The sequence below is a fragment of the Dermacentor albipictus genome, chromosome 5 (assembly GCF_038994185.2).
Source record: "Dermacentor albipictus isolate Rhodes 1998 colony chromosome 5, USDA_Dalb.pri_finalv2, whole genome shotgun sequence".
Lineage (NCBI taxonomy): Eukaryota > Metazoa > Arthropoda > Arachnida > Ixodida > Ixodidae > Dermacentor > Dermacentor albipictus.
The window spans coordinates 142,704,750-142,725,275 of NC_091825.1; the positions used below are offsets into that span (position 1 = coordinate 142,704,750).

Sequence of the window (20,526 nt, forward strand, 5' to 3'; positions counted from 1 at the left end):
GTGCAGGAGTCATTGTTTATAGTGCGTAAAACTGCGAGCGTGGAAAAAGTGTGCGAAAGCGGGGCGCGCGAAAACCGAGGCCGAAACGCGGTTTATTTGGAGTTTCCGTTTACGCGCACTTGCACGGGACGTGCAAGCTTACGTGAAATGTGTGGTATGACACAGTAATTTGGCTAATGCAAAATGGCAGGATCAATAGGTCACTTCGGTTTCAGTGCATGTACTGAGCCTAGAGCGCACGATGAAGATTCAGATGGACACAACGCAAGTAATGATGAGGATGAGGCTTTCGGACGCTTGGTGCGACGTCTCAACAACATCGTGTGCCAATCGGAAGTGCACTCCACGGGAAAGGCGGAGACGCGGTTTGATCCCGCTGAGGAGATCCACGAGTACAAAGACTTGATGGATCTGCTTACAGGTGGTTACTTTTTCTTCTGGCTGCGTAACTGGGCAAGGGGGTTGGGTAGTTGCTTAGAGTAACGTTCAGTGCAAGTGCTCACCATAACGGAGCCCTGCAACTACTTTCAGGTGATGCTGACTGCTATATGCATGCTTGTTAACTGCAAAACTAGATAAACTACTACTAAGGAGCCATTTAAGGCGCTGGATGGTCTATCCTTTTGGGCACATGCGTGCGCTTTACTGTGTGCTGGTGTAGTTTTAGTGCCTGTGCCAATTATTGCTGAATTTGCATGCCAGGATATGCCGCGCCTACAAAAAGAGTTTAGTGTGCATGAAGTAAGGAAATAGCATTGAATGAACAGCAACCAAGTTTCACTGTTTAGGAATAGCCTTAATATTGATCTTTATTGTGCTTTTTAAGGGTACTTCCGCTTTAAACTTTAAACCGATAGAAAATGATAAGTAGGGATAATTATCGGTATTTATCTAGCACCTAGAACTATATAAATGTGAAATGCATGCATAGCTCGTGAATGCAGTACGGTTTGTATGGCTATAATTAAATGAATGCGTAATAAGGTAAACAATCCATAAGTGTACAGTAAGCCCCAACCTGGCTACATATGGAGTTGAAATTACATACTCAATTTCCACCTCAGAAAAGTATCATAATCAGGAGCAAAATTTTTAAAATAATTATGTGCTTTTGTGTGCCAAAACCACTTTCTGATTATGAGTTACGCCTTAGTGGGGGACTCCGGAAGTTTATATAGACCACCAGCGGTTCTTCAACGTGCACCTAAATCAAAGTACACGGGTGCTTTCGCCCCCATCGAAATGCGGCCGCCGTGGCCGGGATTCGATCCCGCGATCTCGTGCTTAGCAGCCCAATACCATAGCCACTAAGCAACCACAGCGGGTAATCAGAAGCAAGCAGTCGTGTAAAGCCAATACAAGTGGACGGTTTCGCAGCGATATATGAGCAGTCAGTGCCCAACAAGACTCCATTCGGCCACTCAGCACGCAATGCATATTATCAAAAGAAAGCTAGAGTGCCATCGCAAGCTCTGAAGCAAGCAACTTTGGAGCACATTCACAATGTGCACAGATTACGCCAACATGTCTACACAGATGGTTTGGTAAAACTCAACAGCTCTGCTGCTGCAGTCATCATCCCGGCAAGATCTGAAGAAATCAAATTAAAAACTTCATGTGTGACCATATCAATGCGTGCAGAACTTGCGGCACTTGTTTTCATTAATCAGGAACTACCGCAACAACGGACAGTTTTTAGTGACTCCAAGGCAGCCCTTTAATGACTGCATGCAAAGCCCATTGTGCCACCGACTCAGTGAACAACTGGCCTCAGAAATTCGACAGATATAATAATATTTGGGGTTTTACGTGCCAAAACCACTTTCTGATTATGAGGCACGCCGTAGTGGAGGACTCCGGAAATTTTGACCACCTGGGGTTCTTTAACGTGCACCTAAATCTAAGCACACGGGTGTTTTCGCATTTCGCCCCCATCGAAATGCGGCCGCCGTGGCCGGGATTCGATCCCGCGACCTCGTGCTCAGCAGCCCAACACCATAGCCACTGAGCAACCACGGCGGGTATTCGACAGATATACCATCGCAGCCATGACAAGGGACACAACATAATCTTTCAATGGCTTACAGGACATTGCAGCATCAGCGGGAATGACCACGCCGCCGAAGCCGCCCGATCTGCACATGAAAGTGGTCAATGTGTCTTGATTCCGCTTGCAGATGGACCCTATGGCTGGGCTGCAATTGATGTCCTGTGAATGTACCTTGCCCCCTGTGGGACTTGAATGTTTTCACCATGTGTTGTTTGCGTTCGTTGTCTCTGGATATACAGATACATCTACCGCCTGGGTTACCACAATCTGAACAGACCATGCTGTACCGTCTGTGGCTAGGCGTTGCATTTACGAACTCATATGCCTTTCTTATTTGAATAGCCAACAGCCCCACATGCGACACATGCAGCAGCGATGAGACACTCGCACACATTATCTGTGTCTACCCGTGATGTAGTGCCCAGAGGCAAGTGATGTGCAGAGTGCTGCAGCAGTTAGACTATCGTCCACTATCAGAACTGAATGCTTTAGGTCAGTGCTACCAAAGAACGTATGCGCTGAAGGCCTTACTTGCGTTATTAAGCTTCCTGCAGTCTGCAGGCCTTCATGATAGGCTAAGAATGCCGCCCCCTACCACTCTATAGTGTACGTGGTTTGTTTGTGTTCGTCTCTCTATCTCTATCTACCCCTTCCACTCTTTTTCTCTCTTTATCCCCCTACATTTTCTCCCCGTGCAGGGTAACCAACCGAAACTACTTCTGGTTAACCTCCCTGCCTTTCTATGCATCCTTTTCTCTCTTTCTCTGCTTCTAGGTATGAGGACGCGGGTTCGATACCTGGCCACTGTAGCCATATTCTGATTGGAGTGAAATGAAAAAACGCTTGTGTACCTAGATTTAGATGCACATTGAAGAACTCCAAGCATCATTAATCCCAAGCCCTCCTTATAGCATCTCTTAAAAGCCCAAATGTTACTGTGTGATGTTGGATCTCGTAATTCAGTCAGTTAGTAAACATGCATGGAGAACTTGTGTGCTGATAGTGTACATGAGTGTAACTTTGATACTACAGTGGCTGTAAAATTGTCTGGAGCCTTCTATTTGTAGAGTCTAACGCAGTCCATTTGTTGCTGTATGTAAGGTGTCACCCCTTTTTTTTTTACTCTTATTCTTCAGGAGACGCCACACTGATGCCTGCAGACAGCAACATTCTGTCTCTAGCCTGTGCTGTATTGCACAATGCTTCCAAATGCACTCGCCTGGGACTACCTGTTCTTTTATCACATCACAGAGTACTACTTGAAAAAGGCAAGTCATAATGCTTGTACAACTTTGTCCATGGCGACGTGTGATACAGCTAGGAGGATTACAGCTGTGACACAACAGCATGATAGACCTGATTAATCATTTTGTCAATGCAAATTGTGCAGAATTTAGTTATCATCTTAAAATTTATTGCATTTTGTCTGTCAGTCAGCATAGCATCTGTAGTTAAGGTTCATATTGAAGGAAATAAATTTAGTATGAGATTTGTCATGCCTTGTTTTCACCCGAAATGATAAATTTTAGCCTTTTAGGTAAAGAATGTACAACATGTTGATAATACATCTAAGCAGACTCTTTTATGCTTGACCTATTAGATATTGGCATGCAACTGATTTTCTATATGCCTGAACTGCCTTCATTGAGGAGCTTCTTATACCGAGTACACATTCACACGTATTCCAAAGTTCTATGCAGTAACACACCAACAAGCCTGGTGATTAGTACACAACAATTGATCTGAACAGAAACTTCTAAATACTTCTGTGCCATGTCGGTTAACGTAATGAGGTAGTCTAAGTGCTTCAGTTATTTGTCTGGGGTTCTTTATTTGGTGATAAGATTGTATTCTATCATAAACAAAATAAAAAATAAGCATTTATTATCATAACAACACAACTAGTAAATAATATTACTTATAACAAAATTAGAACAGCATCACATAACTGTCGTGATCACTCTTGTGAAGTCCACTTTCTTTACTAGTGCCATGCATAGATTTGTTTCTTGCACACTTGGTATTTTCTTTAAAAAACAGATGTAATTTTGGTATGGTGACAGTGCACCCTTAATTGCTAGTATGATAACTTCATGCTCCCAAATCAGGGGCTAGATTGTGTGCTTTACGTCTTGCTCCTTAAGCACCATGCATGTGACATTCAGGTTCGTGGTACTGTCCGACGTATGAGACAAACTTTTAAATGTCTGAAAACAAAAAGCATTACTGCAAGTATATGGGACATGGCACACCGTGCAGAAACTACAGCCAAAAGCCCAAACAGAAATGCTGTTATTGCTTGGCTTCGTCTTGCCGATCATGAACTTATCGAAGACTTCGACCCTCACCGCCAACTTTTCCTTGCTGGCGCCTTTACACTGTGTTATGCCACTTTGCATTCTAGTTGTGTGGAGAAGTATACTTTTCAATGGCCATGTTGCTTTAGGGTGGGCTTTCCTTCATTGCTTGCGAAAATGGTGGTTGTGTCCGATGCACTGGATAAAGAAAGTGGAGAGGGGAAAAAATATCCTGTTACTTTAGCAGCAGTGTTCGAAACAGCGCACCAGGTGCACTTATGTGGCTGGAACTTACAGAAGGAAACATAATATATATCTGTGTGTATTCAGTACTTTCATTGGTACAGTTTGTGGGGTTCTCCTCCCGTGCTCTTGGGACAAAGGAACGACAGTACAGTAGTGCAAACAATCACAAGGGCATTTATTGCACCTTTCATAGATCACTGCCTGCTAGCCGAGTTGCTATCCGCAAAACATGCCGATGGGCGCGCGACAAATCTAGAAGTCCGACTCACCGCGACCGCAGAGCGAGCGAATATGTTCGCCCCATGCTGGATCCCAACGCCTGGTCGTTCGCGTGTACGGTCACGCCAACAATGGTGCGTTCGAAGGCGGTCTCGCAGAAGCATCGGTCGTCGCGCGCGCGGAATGTCCGCGCTATTCGCCGACCCGCCGTGCAAGAGCCAGCCTCTTCTCCCCTGCGCCCCCAAGTAACCCTGCCGTGAGAGGGCGTTAGCAGCGCAACACTGGCGCCATCTTTCGCACTGCGCCCCAACCACATCGACCGCCGCGGGTATCACGCAGGCCACGCGGCGAAGCCGGATTACAGGAGACGCGCCATGCGGGAAAAGCATATCAGGGGATGCGTGAGAGTCGCGCATCCCCACAAGTTATTGATGAAGATACACAAATTTGGCGTCAATAGCGGTGCCTGTGCACCATGCACAGGCACCATTGTTATCAGAAGCTAGTCACTGGAAGAGGTGCACAAACTTCCCTGAATTATTGCTGTGCGAGGGCCTTTATCATCATCATCACTAGCATCGTCTTCGTTGTTGTTTGTAGCTTTTATTCCCAGCCAATAAATTTGAGCTATTCCACAGTAGGAGTGTGTTGAACAGGGCCAGTTGGTGCATGTTTAGAAGAGATCAGCGCTGTGTATGTCGTCATCTCTTCGTCCCATGTTTTGAGCTCTTCGAAACCGTTCAAGTCCACGGTATACGCGTAGTGCATGAAGTTGCGTGGGATAGCGAGGTTAGCAATGATATTTCACATAAATGCAAATGGGTCAAATGGCTGCTTCAAATACGTTTCTTCAATTGTAAAAACGTTATGTGTGAGTGCGCTAGTATTGTTACTGTTTTACCTGTCGCCTCAGCTGCTCTTTGTGAACTGTGAGCCCCTTGTATCCACCAGTATGCAAAGCGCAACAACCTCTACGGATTAGTTGTTACTTCGCTGAACCGATGGCTATATATTGTGAATGGCACGTGCCAGCTAGTGCGCATGTGCGAAAGTTAGGGAGCGGGTGTGATTTTATCCGGGAATCTTAACTCGAACACGTCTGCCGGTGCTAGTGGTGACAGTTAACGAAAGCGCGCGGGATATATTTTGTTGAACACATCGCCAGTATTCCAAGGATGGCGGCTTGATGCGTGCCGTCTTCTCGCGCGCGCAGTGTTGGATGTCACGTGATCAAGCGCGCAAGGCGGGGGTGGTGGAAGGTAGCGCGCGTCTCCTCAAGCCCGGCCGTGATTGCGCACGCCTGTCCGCTCGACTGATCGCATACGCGGCCCGCGCGCACTATCTCGAAGGTGATCTCCGGTTATGCGAGCCCAAATGACTGGTGTCTTCATGTGCGCTATCTTACCACGCGCCTAGTGCTAGACGTCGCGTAATGTCAAGTTTAAGAGACGTGTTGAATCCAGAGGCAGCACGAAGCGATCGCTCCTCTCTGCTTATTACGCTCTATACATCGTACCATCGTGACAGCAAGTGTTCGCGGTCATCGAGTAAGGTCTCTTCATGTTTGTTTGTGCGCGCGTGACACCATGCTTCTCAGCTTAATTATTAAAGGAATGTTTACTGGAATTTATACTGCCAATAAAGCTACAAACCTTACTCCGTGTAATTGCCTAATACTTTGCTGTCGCTGTCAGTGTTTTGCCTTTGTGGCAGAACTGCGACCTTTTTTATTGTACAAAGATGTATTTGTTGTTCATTCTGCATTTCCTTTTTCGGAGCGAAGAATCGGGTGGCGCAAGGACGTCTCTGGCACTTTGTGTTGTTGGCAACAGTGTCATGAAATGTCGCCACCAGCGTTGCTGTTCCCAGATACGTCTTCCGGTGCTCTGGTGGCATACGTCTCTGCGCTAAAGGCTGTCGGCGCACGGCGCCAATGCGGAAACGCCAGTCTGATTGTGCCGTCGCGTCATCGTGCGCAGTGCGTGGCATGCGGTCGGGTCCGGGCTGGCTGGCGGCCGATCTGGGCCGGGTGCGCTGTTCGCTGGCACAGCGGCTGCTGGCCGAAGGGGACCCGCGTGGCTGTCAGCGGATGCTGGCGCCCCTGATGCGCTGGCTGCATCGCCCGGGGAGCCGGGGCCTCGACTGGGCTGGGTGCGTGAGTGGTTTTCACCGCCGAGGTCTCGCGCTGCGATTTTAGTTTCAGTTTATTATTGTAATTATGCATTTATATCACACTCGGTGTACAACCGACGTACAGACGAAGGCGCGATAGTCTCAAAGACTGCAGAAGAAGTGTGGATTCTTTTGTTTCGGCGAAAAGAGCAGGTACGCAAAGCAGCCAGCTCCGAGGAATAGAATGACTATGAAATAATATAGACGCACGCATTATAATATGTGTGGAAATTAACTTAAATAATTATTATGGAGCCCTCCGCGGTAGTCGAATCCCGATATCGGCCAAAAATGCTTGTGTGGTGTGTTTTTGGTGTGCGTTAAAGAATCTAGGTAGTCGAAATAATTCCGAGACCGTAGGTACTCTCTTCCTCAGCGTCCCAATTAGGCACTAGCCGGCGGTGGCCAATCTTTCTCGGCTTCTGTCCCGGTTATTGACGGCAATAAGCGCGCGTTGTAAAGCGTCATAGTGGGAGCCATGTATTTGCTATGGATTGTGTTTCACTGGCGGTAGTTTGCATATGGCCCTTTCAGTGTCTCCGAATAGCTGTCCCTTCGAAATCGTTCTATTAAAGCTTTCGTTAAAGCGGGCTTCCCCGCATTGAGGCTCTATATGAGGAGAAGCCCCCTTCAGCTGTTATCTTCACACGCGGTGGGTCAGCGTGAGTACATTTAAGTGTTGTGTTCTAATGCGTTGCAACGCAGCTGCCGCTGCCGGAAGTTGAACCCGCGACCTCGTGCTTCGCGGCAGAACACAGTAATGGCACTAGATACTTTGGGAGGGGTTAACCGTGCCGTTAGCAAAATTTGTAATGCTCTAACTCCCCGACGGAATGGTACTCGTTTGCTAAATTTGAACGCGAACGGTGCAGGCGGTTTGGAAACAGGTGTTTTCGTAGTTCAACGGAGCAAGATGCCGTATACGCGAATGGCGGCTATACCGTCAACCGTTGCCTTTCGCGCAGTGGTCGGCTCCGGTGGCTGCGCGCCGGTGACCACGCCTCTCTGCGCTCGCTGGCCTACCTGCTGGCGGCGCAGGCCGACTACGCGCTCAAGGGCACCTGCTGCCCCGCTCTGCTCGACCAGGTGCGCTGCCCAGCGCTCGGACCGAGGCTCGCGCACTTCCGAGGTAAGCCTAAACGTTCACTCGAGCTCACGCGCGAGTCATTGGCCCGCGTGCAGTGATCGAGTCGGGCAACGTTGTGTGCGCTGACTGCAGCCTGCGAATGTAGCACGTAACTACGAGGAAATGTCCCCCACAATTGAGAGTCTATGTGGGGACAACCACGTTCTTTAGCAAAACGTGTTTAGCTTGTGCTTTGGTGGGCTTAGTAGATCTGGTGCGAAATTATACACGTATGGAAACGGGAGACTGTTTCTGTTTGTCAGTATGTCTGTTGCATGTATATTTTCGAACCCGATCTACATGCGACGTCCTGCATATTATGAGAATATAAGTGTAGTGGTGTAATCGCCGTGCTGCGAAGCCGTCTTTCTGAGAAATTTTCATAGGCTTTATGGTAGTTGTGCATGGGGCTACTGACTGGCGAACTTTTGCAGGATGTTATTTTGGCCTAACTTTTCACTGTGCTTAAATCCTTTCTTGTGTCTTCCCATAACACTAATATTCACGGTATTGTCTGCCGTCTTATCGATATAAGTGCCATATTTCGGTACCCCCCTTCTAAAGCGGCGACTATATATATATATATATATATATATATATATATATATATATATATATATGAAATACATTTGTGAAGTTCTTGCGACTCGTCCTTCCTACAACGCGCGATGACCGTGCTTCGAGGGCCCACGTGGGTTATCCAAACAGAGCAAATGCCCGGGGTTTATGATCAGCGGAACCGCCGCGTTACGTGAAATGCACGAGCCGTCGCCGCGCGCGATGCAACGCGCCTATAGGATACGCTGTAAGTATACGTTCCACGTGGCTGCCGCTTAACTTCCCCGTGGTCTGGCGCCGCCGCAGCGTTGGCCGGTGCCGACGAGAGGCAGCTGTGGACCGCCCTGCAACGCTGGCCGAGGGAAGCCCCGCTGTGGACTCTGGCAGGCTGCCGGTTGGCCGCCGAGGGACGCTGGCGCTCGGCACTGCAGCTGTTGATGCGCGCCGTGCGGCTCGAGGAGTCCGCCGAAGCATCACGCGCGGAACAGGGCGAAGAGCGGGGGCTGGCCCTCTGGAACCTGGCAGCGTGCCTGGGCGCCCTGGGACTGCGGGAGGCCCAGGGCCGCGTTCTGGGCCGCCTGGCCGCGCGCTGCGACGGCCCCGGCAAGGACTCTCAGCTGGCGCTGGCTGCGGCCAGGGCTTTGGACAGGTTCGGCATGCACGCGGAAGCGGCCAGGGCCTACGGCGTCCTGGTTCAGGCTGGTCTCCATCGGCAGCAGCCGGCGCTGCGCGTGGACTGGGCCCTGAGTCTGCTGCGCGCGGGACGGCCGCGAGCATCGCTACAAGCGTGCGGCGGAGCCGTGGAAGGCGGTGCGCCCCAGGAAGAGGGCGACCCTCGTCTCGCCTTCTGCAGGGGATCGGCGATGGCGGCGCTAGGGGACAGCGAGAGCGCGCTCGAGGAGTTCCGAAAGTGAGTCCACAGCGACGCATTTCAACTTCACATGTTCGCCGCGGCGTGCAAAGTTTCTTTACGCTTTGCGGACGGTGTGGTTTCTGTCCTTCGTTAAGATTCTGACTCACCATCGTTTCGGTATGGCTGGTAGTGGAAGCATCCAGGACGCAACGGCGTCTTTCTGCCAGGCCATTTTTTCAGAAATCCGCACTGGAAGAGCAGAGAAGTCGATGCGTCCTGCGCCGGTATTATCGGATCCTTTGGGTTTTTTTTTTTTGCTCGACTTTGTTTCTGATCAGTTACCTCTAATGACTGGCCAATTCTCGTGTAACGTATGGGAGGATAATACTAAAATAATTAGAATATAAAGGGTACACTGTACCGGCCCTGGATACCCTATAATTTGTATTATACCGAGCCCACCAAAATGATGGCGACCTTCCTAGTGCTACGTCGCCTGTCGTTGTTGAAGCTCTTGCAGATACCGAATCTCGATGCTGGCGCGCGCTGCGTCTTGCAACTATATATATATATATATATATATATATATATATATATATATATATATATATATATATATATATATATATATATATATATATATATATATATATATATATATATATATATATATATATAGCGTTTCGCTTGGTTTTCTCTGTAGTTTTAGTCGTGGTTCGATGCGGCGCTTTGCGGAGTTGCACATCTTGAACAGCGCGTAAAGGAGGAGGCAAATATCACTCGGCGCCGTTCGAGTTGTCGAGTGGATGGGTCGAGTAGTCGTAGGGCCAGGTAGGGATCGATCGGCGACACGTGTCGCCAATCACAGGGCATCCCGTCGCGGTTCTAAGCACTTGTACGTGTTTTGACAGCCGCATTTTAGTAGAAAATATAGGAAATTATAGAAGTTCAAGCACACTTCAAGCCTAAATGCCTTCGCCGACTTCAAGCGTAGGATAATCGGAGGGTAAAAAGAGGGGGGGGGGGGCGCATAAGGGCCAAAATTTGCGTGACTACGGTATGTGCTTAACTTGTTTTCTCTCTGTGTATGCGTGCGTGCCTGTGCTAGATAGAATGTAATAGTAATAACAGGAAGGGCCCTGGTGATAACGTGCTTTTCGGGTGTAGCCTACCGTATCTTTCTTTCTTTTTTTAGCATGAAATCTATGCCGTGTAAAGAGCTGTTCTCATTGCTTTTACGCAGGGGCCTTGTTCTGACTGCTGCAGCTGGTGAGGAGGGTGAGTAGAGGCGAGACGCCTTTTTTCTTTCCTTTTTTTTCCCGAGTTACAGAGGGCATTTTGCGCTCTTCTGACCTGCGATCTTGGAATGGCACCCACTGGCGGCTTCAACATCATGTGATGCATGGTTTAAGAAGATGGACTATATAATCACGGCTTACGTACGGGTGCTCTCATTGGGAAGTTACCTTAGCAACCATTTACAATTTTTCTTTTGATCACCGCGTATATTGTGCGCGCCAGGTATATAGACCGTTTACGGCGGTTATAGTTTGGGGAGCGCAAAAGAGATGGCGCTACCGGCTCCGACGCCATGCGACGCCTCAAGAGCAGAATCGGCTTGTGCTTATAACTCACTTGACTGTACAGGATAACATATCACCCGCCGTGGTTGCTCAGTGGCTATGGTTTTGGGCTGCTGAGCACGAGGACGCGGGATCGAATCCCGGCAACGGCGGCCGCATTTCGATGGGGGCGAATTGCGAAAACACCCGTGCTACTTAGATTTAGGTGCACGTTAAAGAACCCCAGGAGGTCGAAATTTCCAGAGTCCTCCACTACGGCGTGCCTCATAATCAGAAAGTGGTTTTGGCACGTAAAACCCCATAATTTAATTTTTTTAGGATAACATATCGCGCATGTAAATCAAAGTGTGACGTGGTACAGCTGAAAAGGTATCCTTATTCGACACTGTGCGACATCAGCGTATAGTATCTCGCAATATCAATAAGGGCAAACGTGAGCTCGCGTGTTGTGAGGACACTGCCTTTTAGCAAATAGAGGGAGATATTCAGCACACGTGGCACGGTTTCAGAATTTGTTTTCCCCTTTATAGTCACTCAACATGAGCGAGAAGCAGGGCGAACTCGTCTGCATCGCAATAAAAAGTCGGCGCCTAGCTTTATCCGCTGGTGCGCTGCATGTCTGCGGAGTTATCGGTGTGGTGCGCTTCGCAGGCGGCGGTGGCGACTGGATGCGCTCCCAGCTGTTGGTGAACATCGCGGTGCTCCGGGCGCCCCGGGAAGGGGAAGCCTCGCGGAGGCAGCTGGCGCGGGCTCTGGCAATCTGTCCCGGTAAGATGAACCTTTGCGCTCCAATCGGTGTGTGCCTACGGCCGTTCTTCTTAGGCCGCCAGGTTCATCCGAGCTTCGCGTCTCGCCTTCTCCGCAGATAACGTTGACGCGGCGTACAACTTAAGCCTCCTGCTGCTCGCCTCCGGAAAGACTGAGGCTGCCCGTAGGATATGGCGTCAGCACGGCTTGCGGGGAGAAGACGACGGCCCCATCAGCAGCAGCGTGGGCGCTGCGCAGGCTGCGTGGCTCGAGGCCCGGCTTTCTCAATGGCATGTCCGCTTTCTTGAAATCGTCGCGCGTGCCTGCAGTGTACCCCTTGTCTTCCTCCGCAGGGTCACTTGAGACGTGCGTCGTTATCGATCGTCTGCACTCAAGTGGCTTGCACTGCGTGATAACACACGCGAGCATCTGTGATGCTTTGGCCGCGTGCGCGGAATGGCGAAGGCAACGCAGTGACTTGCCGCCACTATGGCGAGCAGCATGCCCGCAACGAGACCACAGCACGTCTCCATTACGAGTTACGTTGTGTGGGACAGTTGGCGGCTGCCCATATATAGCCGATGTATAGGATCAATATGAAGCACGATACTGTATACATTCCGACGGGAGGGCCTCGAGATCTTAAGCCTGCGGACGAATGGACGGCGTCGACTGCCACCTGGGACTGTGCTGGAAGTCGTACATGTACGCTGATCAGGCATCGCGACAAGGCAGCCGGTGAAAACTGCTGTTTCGAAACGATGGCGTTCGTGCACAGAAGGGGCTGCGTCGACGGAAACGCAGTTTGTGGTGGTCTCCGGAGCACGCAGTAACCACACGTCCGTCCGCTCGCGTGCTCCCGCGTACGAGGAGGCGCTCACGCGGAAGGAGCGGTCTCGCGCGGCGGCAGGCACTGCTGCCGGGGTGCCATGGGGCTGCGCACGCGGCAGTCCCACGCGGCCGCGAACTGCGGCGTCTCGCGCAGCGCCGCGTTGACGCGCCCCTTCGCGGCGCCGTCGTTGTCTCCGCAGCCGCCCAGGGCGAACAGCACGTAGAAAAGCCGCTCCGAGGTGACGTTGCCCGGCGCCAGGAAGGCGGCGTCCTGGATGCCCTGCGCGCGCACTGTGGACACGTAGCGGGCGAAGAGCGCCTGCGCGGGCTCCAGCGACAGCCGCACCACCAGGCCGCCGGCAGGCTGCAAGCACCGCTCCAGCTGGGCGGCCTGCGTGCGACGTTGCGCGCGGCAGAATGAGCGGAGAGTCAATGGTCTAGTCGAGAGAGTCGTTCCATGCTACATAGGTAAGAACATCTCGTTAGTATTCAATCGCTCACATATAGCAGCCGGATGAAGTTTTGAATGAAAGTCTTCAGATTTTAATATTCCTCGAGGAGAGATGTCAGCTTGCAACGTTGTATCGGTCAGTTTCTTTTTCTTAATACGTAACGCTAGTTTTTAAGTTAAATTCAGTTGAATAGTGACTGGTTAGGCGTTTCCCCGCGGAGTTGACTGTGCTGTTCATTAAAGAAAGATATTGGCGCCACTCACTTTTGTTGGTCGAAAATTAATCGTTAACGCATTTTTTAAGCGTTACACATAACCGAGTCGAGCCAAAGGTTTCGATCATGTGACGAAGGTTTCATAAAGCCAGTCATTACCGCTGAAGAAGTTCACCGAGCACCAGCACACTGAACGTAGTCGTTCAGACAGTATAGTAGAAAAAAAACTTAGTTAAATATAACGTGAGAGGTTAAAGCAATTGTCAGCATTCCTTTTGTTCTTATACAGAGTATAAACCTGACCGTCGCTGCGGGTGGGGGGCGCACGATATATACTGGCCTGGACGCTGGTGTTGAGCGACCAGTGGTAGCGCGCCGCAGGGTGCGCCCGTTCGTGCAGAGCCTCCAGGAGCGCCTGCGTCAGCCTCGGGCCCTGCGCGGGCAGCTGGGCGGCGAGCCAGGCGTCTCCGCCGCGTGTGCTGCCGTTGACCAGCGCGGGCGGCACGTACACCCTGAGCGCGTCCGCGTCCAGACCCGCGCGCACGTCCAGCGCCGACCAGGGCCACGGGGCGCCCAGCGGGGCGTCCAGCACGGACGTGGCACCGCTTCTGCCGGAGGAACCGTCTGCGACGCCCCCGGTGCCGAGCTGCGCCGCCAGCCGACGTTCCGTCAACCTGCGTCGCGAAACGCCGCTGACGTCACGCGGGCGTTTTTCGCGCGGTATATTTAAAGCAGGAGACACGTGTTGCGACGTCGCGTACGTGTCTGAAAGTTGAGTTCACCGGCCGTTGGGACGTGGAGCCTGATGGAACCTGTCAGAAACTTGGGCGTGTCTATTGCTGTGACTATATATCTAGAAGCGTCAAATCTGACCTGTAGACCCATCAGGCGTTTAAGAAGCGCATCGTCTAACTGTACCAGGAACGAAGAACTAAAGGTGAGCAGGCCGAGGTGATGGCGTCCGTAAAACCGAAACTATACACTGTAAGAACGAAGAGTGGTGCTGGCGATTCATTTCGCGATAATTACTGCTTGCCCCAATTTGTAGTTCCCATTTCCGGAGTTCTGATACTCCCGCGTGAATATCATCCCTCTTCTGTTGGAGTGTACGTTGAGTATGCTTGAACACAAGCGGAGTGATTGCGCTCTGAAGGTTAGTACGAGAACTCAATTTATACACGGTGTAGACAAGTCTCCAGCACCTCCTTTGTTCGTACTGTTAATGGACACCGTGCCATCGGAACTTCTACGCCAGATGGTTGAAGCCTGGACCTATTCTAACCTTTCTCCTCACCTCAGTTTCGCGTCGGTGATGGACCTTCTTTATCGCCCCGTAGATCTGTGCGATGTATTTCTGTTCGCGAAGCATGAGTTTGACGTTCGGTGTGAACCTCCCCACGTTACCACATTCACTTGACGAGCGGCGAGAAGCATTTTTTCATTTGCACACGCTGCCTCACTCCGTTCATCAGTCGTCCACGCGGGTGGTAGACCGACTTCGAGGATTAGTAATATCCTGAGAGTTGTTGCGGGCTGTCAATAAACCGGTTCAGTTACACTAATAAAAAAAAGTTTGCACCCTTTGGTGCTTAATTATTTTGTCCCACAACAACAATCTTCATTTATCTTGCCCGCATTTATTTTCTTTAGCCCTGCGAGCCCGGCGCTTCCAGGTCACGAACGGCATGTGCCTTATCAGCGTTGACATAGCATTTTCGACTGGAAAATAGCGAGCGCAGAGTTTTTAAGGCAGATGGAGGACAAGATAAGCCTCAAAGAGCGAAATTTTTTTCAAGTGTAGTTCTTCACCCATGACTTTCTGTGGCACTTGTTTGTGACGTTCTCTATTCGCAATCTCTCTCTCTCTCTCTACAGAAAAGCAAGAGACTGCGGTGCTATACAAAAATCAACGGAGCTCGATGGTAGGGGTATTTTACAAGTCAAACCCAGCACGCGGCGCAAGAACGTATGGCGAGGTTATACACAGGCCGTACTTGCGCGTGAAGTCCCTGTATGTCTGAAGCACGTTTCCTCGCGTCACCTCGGGGAAGAGCGAGTCGTAGGCCTCGCGCAGCGTCGAGTTGCCGATCCACGCCGGGTAGAATACCTGTGTGCCAACGGGAACGCTCTTGCACTTTGTCAGATATCACATCAGAGTTATTCACCGAAGGCCCGTTGCATACATTCGTACAATCGGCGTCAGAAGCTTGAGAAAAGGCCTTTTTTTTTTTCACGGAATGTGCATTCCGCAAACTTTTGACACCGGCTGTATGTGTGCGTCTGTCTTCTGTCCGCACTATGTCAATCCAACGAGCCCCTACTTCTCAGTTTGACTGACTTCGACCTCTCTGTTTCGATTATTCTGTTTCTATCTTTGTATCATTGTGCCAGTTTAATTTTTCGAAGTGCAGCATATATGCTTTAACGATATATCGTGCTGTTTCTATGTTTCCAGAAGTATCCAGTGTGTTCTGTTCAATCGTCATTTCAACTGCGTTATTTACTGATGAAAGCAACCATATATTTTAATCTAGTAAGAACGTTCAGTTGCTTAATAGATGATGATCTACGAGATTTCTGTACGCTGTATCCGAAAATAACTATACCCTTATCCCATCTTGGTTTCAGATGTCATGGTGCCTGCAGTTACCAAGTGCCAAATATTTTCAGTGGAACTGGGCTGTTCGGACCGTTTTAACTCCAATGTGGTCGTATTCGATGACCACGCGATGTTTCTTTTTTTTCAGTTGTCACATTACTGTTGTAAGGAATAAACTAACCTGTTTGATCTGTATAGCTCCGTCTTATATCCTCCATGCGTACCTCGCACTAATATGGTATCGCGGCCAAATTTTGGGGTGCGTGGCATCGCAGCGGTTTTAGCCAATTATAATGGTTAGTGCGTAATTGCAAACTAGCGCATTGCCGTGACGTGGGCGGACGGACGGATGAATGAATGAATGAATGAATGAATGAATACAATTTCATACTTCTCTAATAGCGGCACCTTTCCACGGTGAAATCAACCGAATCCCATAACTTTTCTCGTCTCCAGCGGACACCATGTTTGAACTGCGGCATCACTGACGACATTTTTGTAACTTCCTAACGCTTGCTGGTCGTATTGCAAGTGACACCTATTGCGGTAATTTTACGTCGACGTCGCCACCTGTCTAATTGATTTTTGTAGCTTAGCGTTGTGCATTTGATTTCGGTGGAAATAGCTTTGTTTTATAGGAAAAGTCTACCAATTTAATAGTGTCCAAACATGGTGCGCTGGTTCAGCGCGAAACGACCGGTATAATTACTGTCGTAGAGATAGTCTTTCTATACACGCTTGGAGAGAGAGAGAGCTGTTTTGCACCTGCACGTCCAGTGCAGCGAGCAAGGTGCGCGCGTTGCGGCGGTCCGCTTCCGCGAGCCACGTGAAGGCGCCCAGCGACTCGTTCACGGCCGCTGCCAGGTCCCGAGCGAACCGCAGCCCGGCCAGCCGGTCCAGCTGTGCGGCTCGGGCCAGTGCGTACGCCATCAGCTCGGGCGCGGCGCGCTCGGCGAGTCGGATGCAGCGTCGCCAGCGCGGCCAGCCGTAGCGGCGGCGTCCCGTGATCTGCAGCATCCGCGCCGCCGCCAGCGGCCGCGCCTCCTCGGTGAGCAGCGGCGAGACGTGGACGAGCGCCCGGTATCCCAGGTAGTTGAGCAGGTCCCGGTTTCGCGTCGCGTGCAGCAGCGCCTTGAGGGCGCGCACGAAGCGCTCGCAGCGCACCAGCAACGGCGTGCGCTCCTGCAGCCTCACCAGGTCGCCCAGCGCGAGCGCCAAGAAAGGCGCGAACGACGCGTGGCTCCGCAGCGTGCTCAGGCGCGCCGCGCGCCGTCCCGTCACGATCTGCGAGAGCCGCGACGAGAAGTCGCTGACGCGCTCGGCGAGCTCCACGTAGCGGCCCGGCGTGTAGTGCTTGAAAGCGGCGTCCAGCGCGTGCGCGGCGTCCTGCAGCATGTCCGGCTCGTCCAGCGTCACGAGCGGCTGCGACGCGTTTCGCGGGTGCGGCGCCACGGCGACGCCCAGCAGCGGCGTCAGGGACAGGTGGCGGAAGAGCAGAGCGGCGGCCTTCCACACGTCGCCGCGACTCTGGGCATCGGCGCGAAAGGGCCAGCCGTACAGACCCATGTCGCGCAACAGAGCTCGCAGCTGGAGCCGCGATGCCTGCGGCAGCGGACTGCGCAGGCACTCCTCGAGCAGTCCTTCGACGCGCCACACCTCCGGCTTGAGCTTGCTCGAAAGCGAAAGGTATAACTCGCGCTCCAATTGTTCGGCCAGCAGGGCCTCGGCCGGCGCCGGCGCCTGCCATCTGGAGCAGGTAAACGCCTCGAAGTCCGTGCACGGGTCGATGGTCCAGTTGAGCGCCGAGAGCACCGCGTCGCTGCGCTCTTGACAGAAGCGCGTCAGACAGCGGCGCCGCTTGCTCGCCAGCTCCGACGCCGTGTCGTCTTCGGGCCGCAGCTTGAGCGCGCGCCGACGTCCCAGCGGCGTGCCGAAGTACATCTCGCGCTTCGTTGTCGACGTGGTGGTCTCTGGCTGCGGTGGCGGCGCCGGCTGCTCGCCCGCTGGAACCGGTGGTGCGACTAGCAGCGGTGGCGGCATTTCCGCCGGCGTCTCCGCTTGCGGCCTCTGCACTGCTACGGCGAATCTGTTGAGTCCCGTCGTGCGCTGCCGGGTGAATTCTCCGTGGCTGTACCACACGTAGTAGGCGCTGATGGCGCCGCTGCAGAGCAGCACGAAAGCGGCGACGGTGAAGGCGAACAGCGTGCCCGAGCGGCTTTGTGATGGAGGCTGTATCGTCTGAGCCGTCGACGGCGGAGGCGGTGCTTGTCGCGGTGCCTGAACCTGCTGCACCTGCTGTTGAGGTGCCGAGGGCTGCAGGCGCGGTTGAGGACGGGAATAGGGTGCCCGCGGCGGCGGCGGCGGTCTGCTGGGGCTGGGTTCGGACTGGCGCCGTCGCGATGTGACCGACAGCCTGGGCCCGGCGCTGCTGCGCACCAGGGAACTGTCGCTGAAGACGCCGCCACTTGCCACGGCCGCCGGCGGATTGGCTGACTCATGCGGCCGTCGGTTGAACTGCCGCGGTGCTTCGCGCGGTTTTTGGCACCGGGTTGCGCTCGGCACGCAGCACTGGCGCTGGCATAGCGGCTGCTTGACAGTAGGTGGACTCGAGCCCGACGAAGCTCCGGGCAGCGGCAAAGAGCGGTGTGCGCGACCCTTGGGAGACCTCGGCGATGGAGGGGTCTGCTGGCTTCTGCCCAGAGAAGTTGATGGTACCGCGAAGCTTGAGCGAGGACTGCGGCCGGAGGCATGCTTGGCTTCTGCCGATGGCATCTGCCCGCTTTGCGGCGTCAGCCAGCTTCATCCTCGTCCGCGGCGAGTGTGGCCATGTGCTCTTCCCGCCTGCGGCACAGCCCTCAAGCTGGCAGTCGTCGCATGCTCGGGCACTCGCAGTCTCCTTGTGGTCTTGGGCCGGGCGCACCACGTCGTCCGCCTTTACGCTCAGCGTCAAAGGGACGCGGCAGTGATGATGATAACAGTCATCATAGCTGTGGCACATACCCACGGCGAAGGATGGGTCAATAATCGGGTAATGTGTACAAAAACATTCTTGAGTGTCGTAGTAACGATGGTGCTGAGAAACATCCTTGTCTTTATATATATGCAAGAAAGAGGATGAAATAGCGATGCCAGTTTTTTTTTTTTGCTCATGCATTAAAGTATATACACTTATAGGCTGTAAAAAACCCATTAAATGGCTAATCGACTGCATTCGAGAAAGAGACATATCATTTTTTAACCCTGCAGCTGCCGGAAAAGGTACACCTCTCGTCACACAGGACAACGCGAGGTGATCGAATGCGTGTGGACACCTCATGCCACAGGTTCATGCCTCCTCTTGTACTACCCATAATTTACATTTAAAGCTTGGGACAAAGCTCGACAGGAGTTTGCGTGCATGTCTAACGTCAAACGCTATAGAAGGAGTCATGTGTGAGCATTCAGAGTGTGCGGTGCCTGCCGCATGCGCTGGTGGTACGCGTTGCCCCTGCAAGTGTACAGAAGCGCAGAGGCACATTTTGTTCTATGATGTTTGATCAGTGACTGTCCACCAGTTCTATTCACATTGCACTCGCAGAGTGCAAACTACCCTCAGGCACTGACTCTACCCTTGTCTGTATATCTCACTCACATGGTATGTAACGCAAGCCTTCCATTTCGACAAGAAACGCGCTTCCTCGGACGCTTTCAGGTGCGTGCCCAATGTGGAAGGTGGCACTGGCAGAATTTGAAGACGTTGGAGGAGGAATCAATCCTATACATTTCTGAAGAAGAACGGTGTGATAGTAGAGAAAGTGGGTGCATGTTCAGGCTGATCGAGTTACCGCGTACTCGGCGAGTCGTTTAAATGTATACGGTGGGAGTGTCAGCTAAGATTGTGAAAGACAGCTGATCTGGCTTTATTATCGTCGTTGCATTTCGCTTATTCTATAGCGGCAGCGCTTATATATAGTTGCCGTCTTTCACGACCTTTGGGGGACGCGCTTACAGGACGTCCTAACTCTAAACCAACTAGATTGATATAGGCGAATAAGCTTCGCAGTGCAAGCGCCGACAATTGATACGCTTGTGAGTCTCCGGCGGTAATAGAAAGCAAACAATAAATTAGTTTAGACTGATTAAGTAACCTTCTTAAAACCCTAATTTTCGTTAATTTGGCAATAATAGACAGATTACAAGAAGGGAAATTGAAGTTCAAAGTTCCATTTCTTTATTTTCGCGCCGAAACACTAGCACATATGTAAAAGTACTTGTACCGTGCGAAATTCAGTTTTTGGCTTCTTTAAACTACAATGTAGTTCATTTTATTAAAGAATTACGTAGGACCAAGCAGACGCTGTGAAAATGACTTCACTGCGAGTTGGTACGGAAACTTCAAGGCGGCGTCACCACCTGTCTTGTTTTGGTGCCTTGTCCAGTTTACCAAACCTCTTCTCACGGCATGAGTGGCTTTTATTTTTTTTTATTGTATAATCTTAATTTACTAATACAGGTCAAATAATTTTTCTCTTTAGTGCCCATTTAACAACGCAGATGAGCTGCGCCTGTGGCGCCATCTTTGAGGGGTGCTGAACCGCAA

At 51.5% G+C, this 20,526-nt stretch overlaps 3 protein-coding genes across 5 annotated transcripts in view; 2 read left to right on the forward strand and 1 right to left on the reverse strand.

Moving 5' to 3' along the window:
• LOC139060158 (uncharacterized) lies at positions 1-16,142 on the forward strand. Of its 3 annotated transcripts, XM_070539081.1 has the most exons (10): positions 1-421; positions 3,187-3,318; positions 6,792-6,963; positions 7,950-8,113; positions 8,975-9,578; positions 10,765-10,799; positions 11,756-11,872; positions 11,970-12,141; positions 15,224-15,270; positions 15,977-16,142. In XM_070539081.1, coding segments are annotated over exons 1-9 (1,635 nt in total). In that variant the 5' UTR covers positions 1-183; the 3' UTR covers positions 15,225-15,270; positions 15,977-16,142. The 3 variants fall into 3 exon arrangements, with proteins under 3 accessions (XP_070395182.1, XP_070395184.1, XP_070395181.1); XM_070539083.1 differs by lacking the exon at positions 15,224-15,270; XM_070539080.1 differs by lacking the exons at positions 15,224-15,270; positions 15,977-16,142 and having other exon boundaries at positions 11,970-12,395.
• LOC139060155 (neprilysin-1-like) lies at positions 12,577-18,929 on the reverse strand. The gene is made up of 4 exons (XM_070539077.1): positions 16,713-18,929; positions 15,343-15,455; positions 13,689-14,022; positions 12,577-13,073 (listed from the first exon to the last, which is right to left on the reverse strand). The coding sequence occupies exons 1-4, from the start codon at positions 18,717-18,719 to the stop codon at positions 12,729-12,731; spliced, it is 2,799 nt and encodes a 932-aa protein (XP_070395178.1). The 5' UTR covers positions 18,720-18,929; the 3' UTR covers positions 12,577-12,728.
• OSCP1 (Organic solute carrier partner 1) overlaps positions 14,030-20,526 on the forward strand; it is a 21,896-nt gene continuing 15,399 nt past the window's right edge. The window contains exon 1 of the mRNA XM_070539086.1: positions 14,030-14,285. The gene's annotated coding sequence lies outside the window, so the exon portion shown is untranslated. The remainder of the gene's footprint in view (positions 14,286-20,526) is intronic.

Bases quoted from the DNA above. Each gene is read 5' to 3' on its own strand.
- LOC139060158 (XM_070539080.1), top strand. From the start codon at position 184: ATGGCAGGATCAATAGGTCACTTCGGTTTCAGTGCATGTACTGAGCCT. The intron at 10,800-11,755 runs GTGAGTAGAGGC...TGCGCTTCGCAG, and splicing joins TGCTGCAGCTGGTGAGGAGG to GCGGCGGTGGCGACTGGATG. The intron at 11,873-11,969 runs GTAAGATGAACC...CCTTCTCCGCAG, and splicing joins GGCTCTGGCAATCTGTCCCG to ATAACGTTGACGCGGCGTAC.
- LOC139060155 (XM_070539077.1), bottom strand. From the start codon at position 18,719: ATGCCATCGGCAGAAGCCAAGCATGCCTCCGGCCGCAGTCCTCGCTCA. The intron at 15,456-16,712 runs GTGCAAAACAGC...GTTGGCACACAG, and splicing joins TCGCTGCACTGGACGTGCAG to GTATTCTACCCGGCGTGGAT. The intron at 13,074-13,688 runs GCCAGTATATAT...CGTCGCACGCAG, and splicing joins CGCTCAACACCAGCGTCCAG to GCCGCCCAGCTGGAGCGGTG.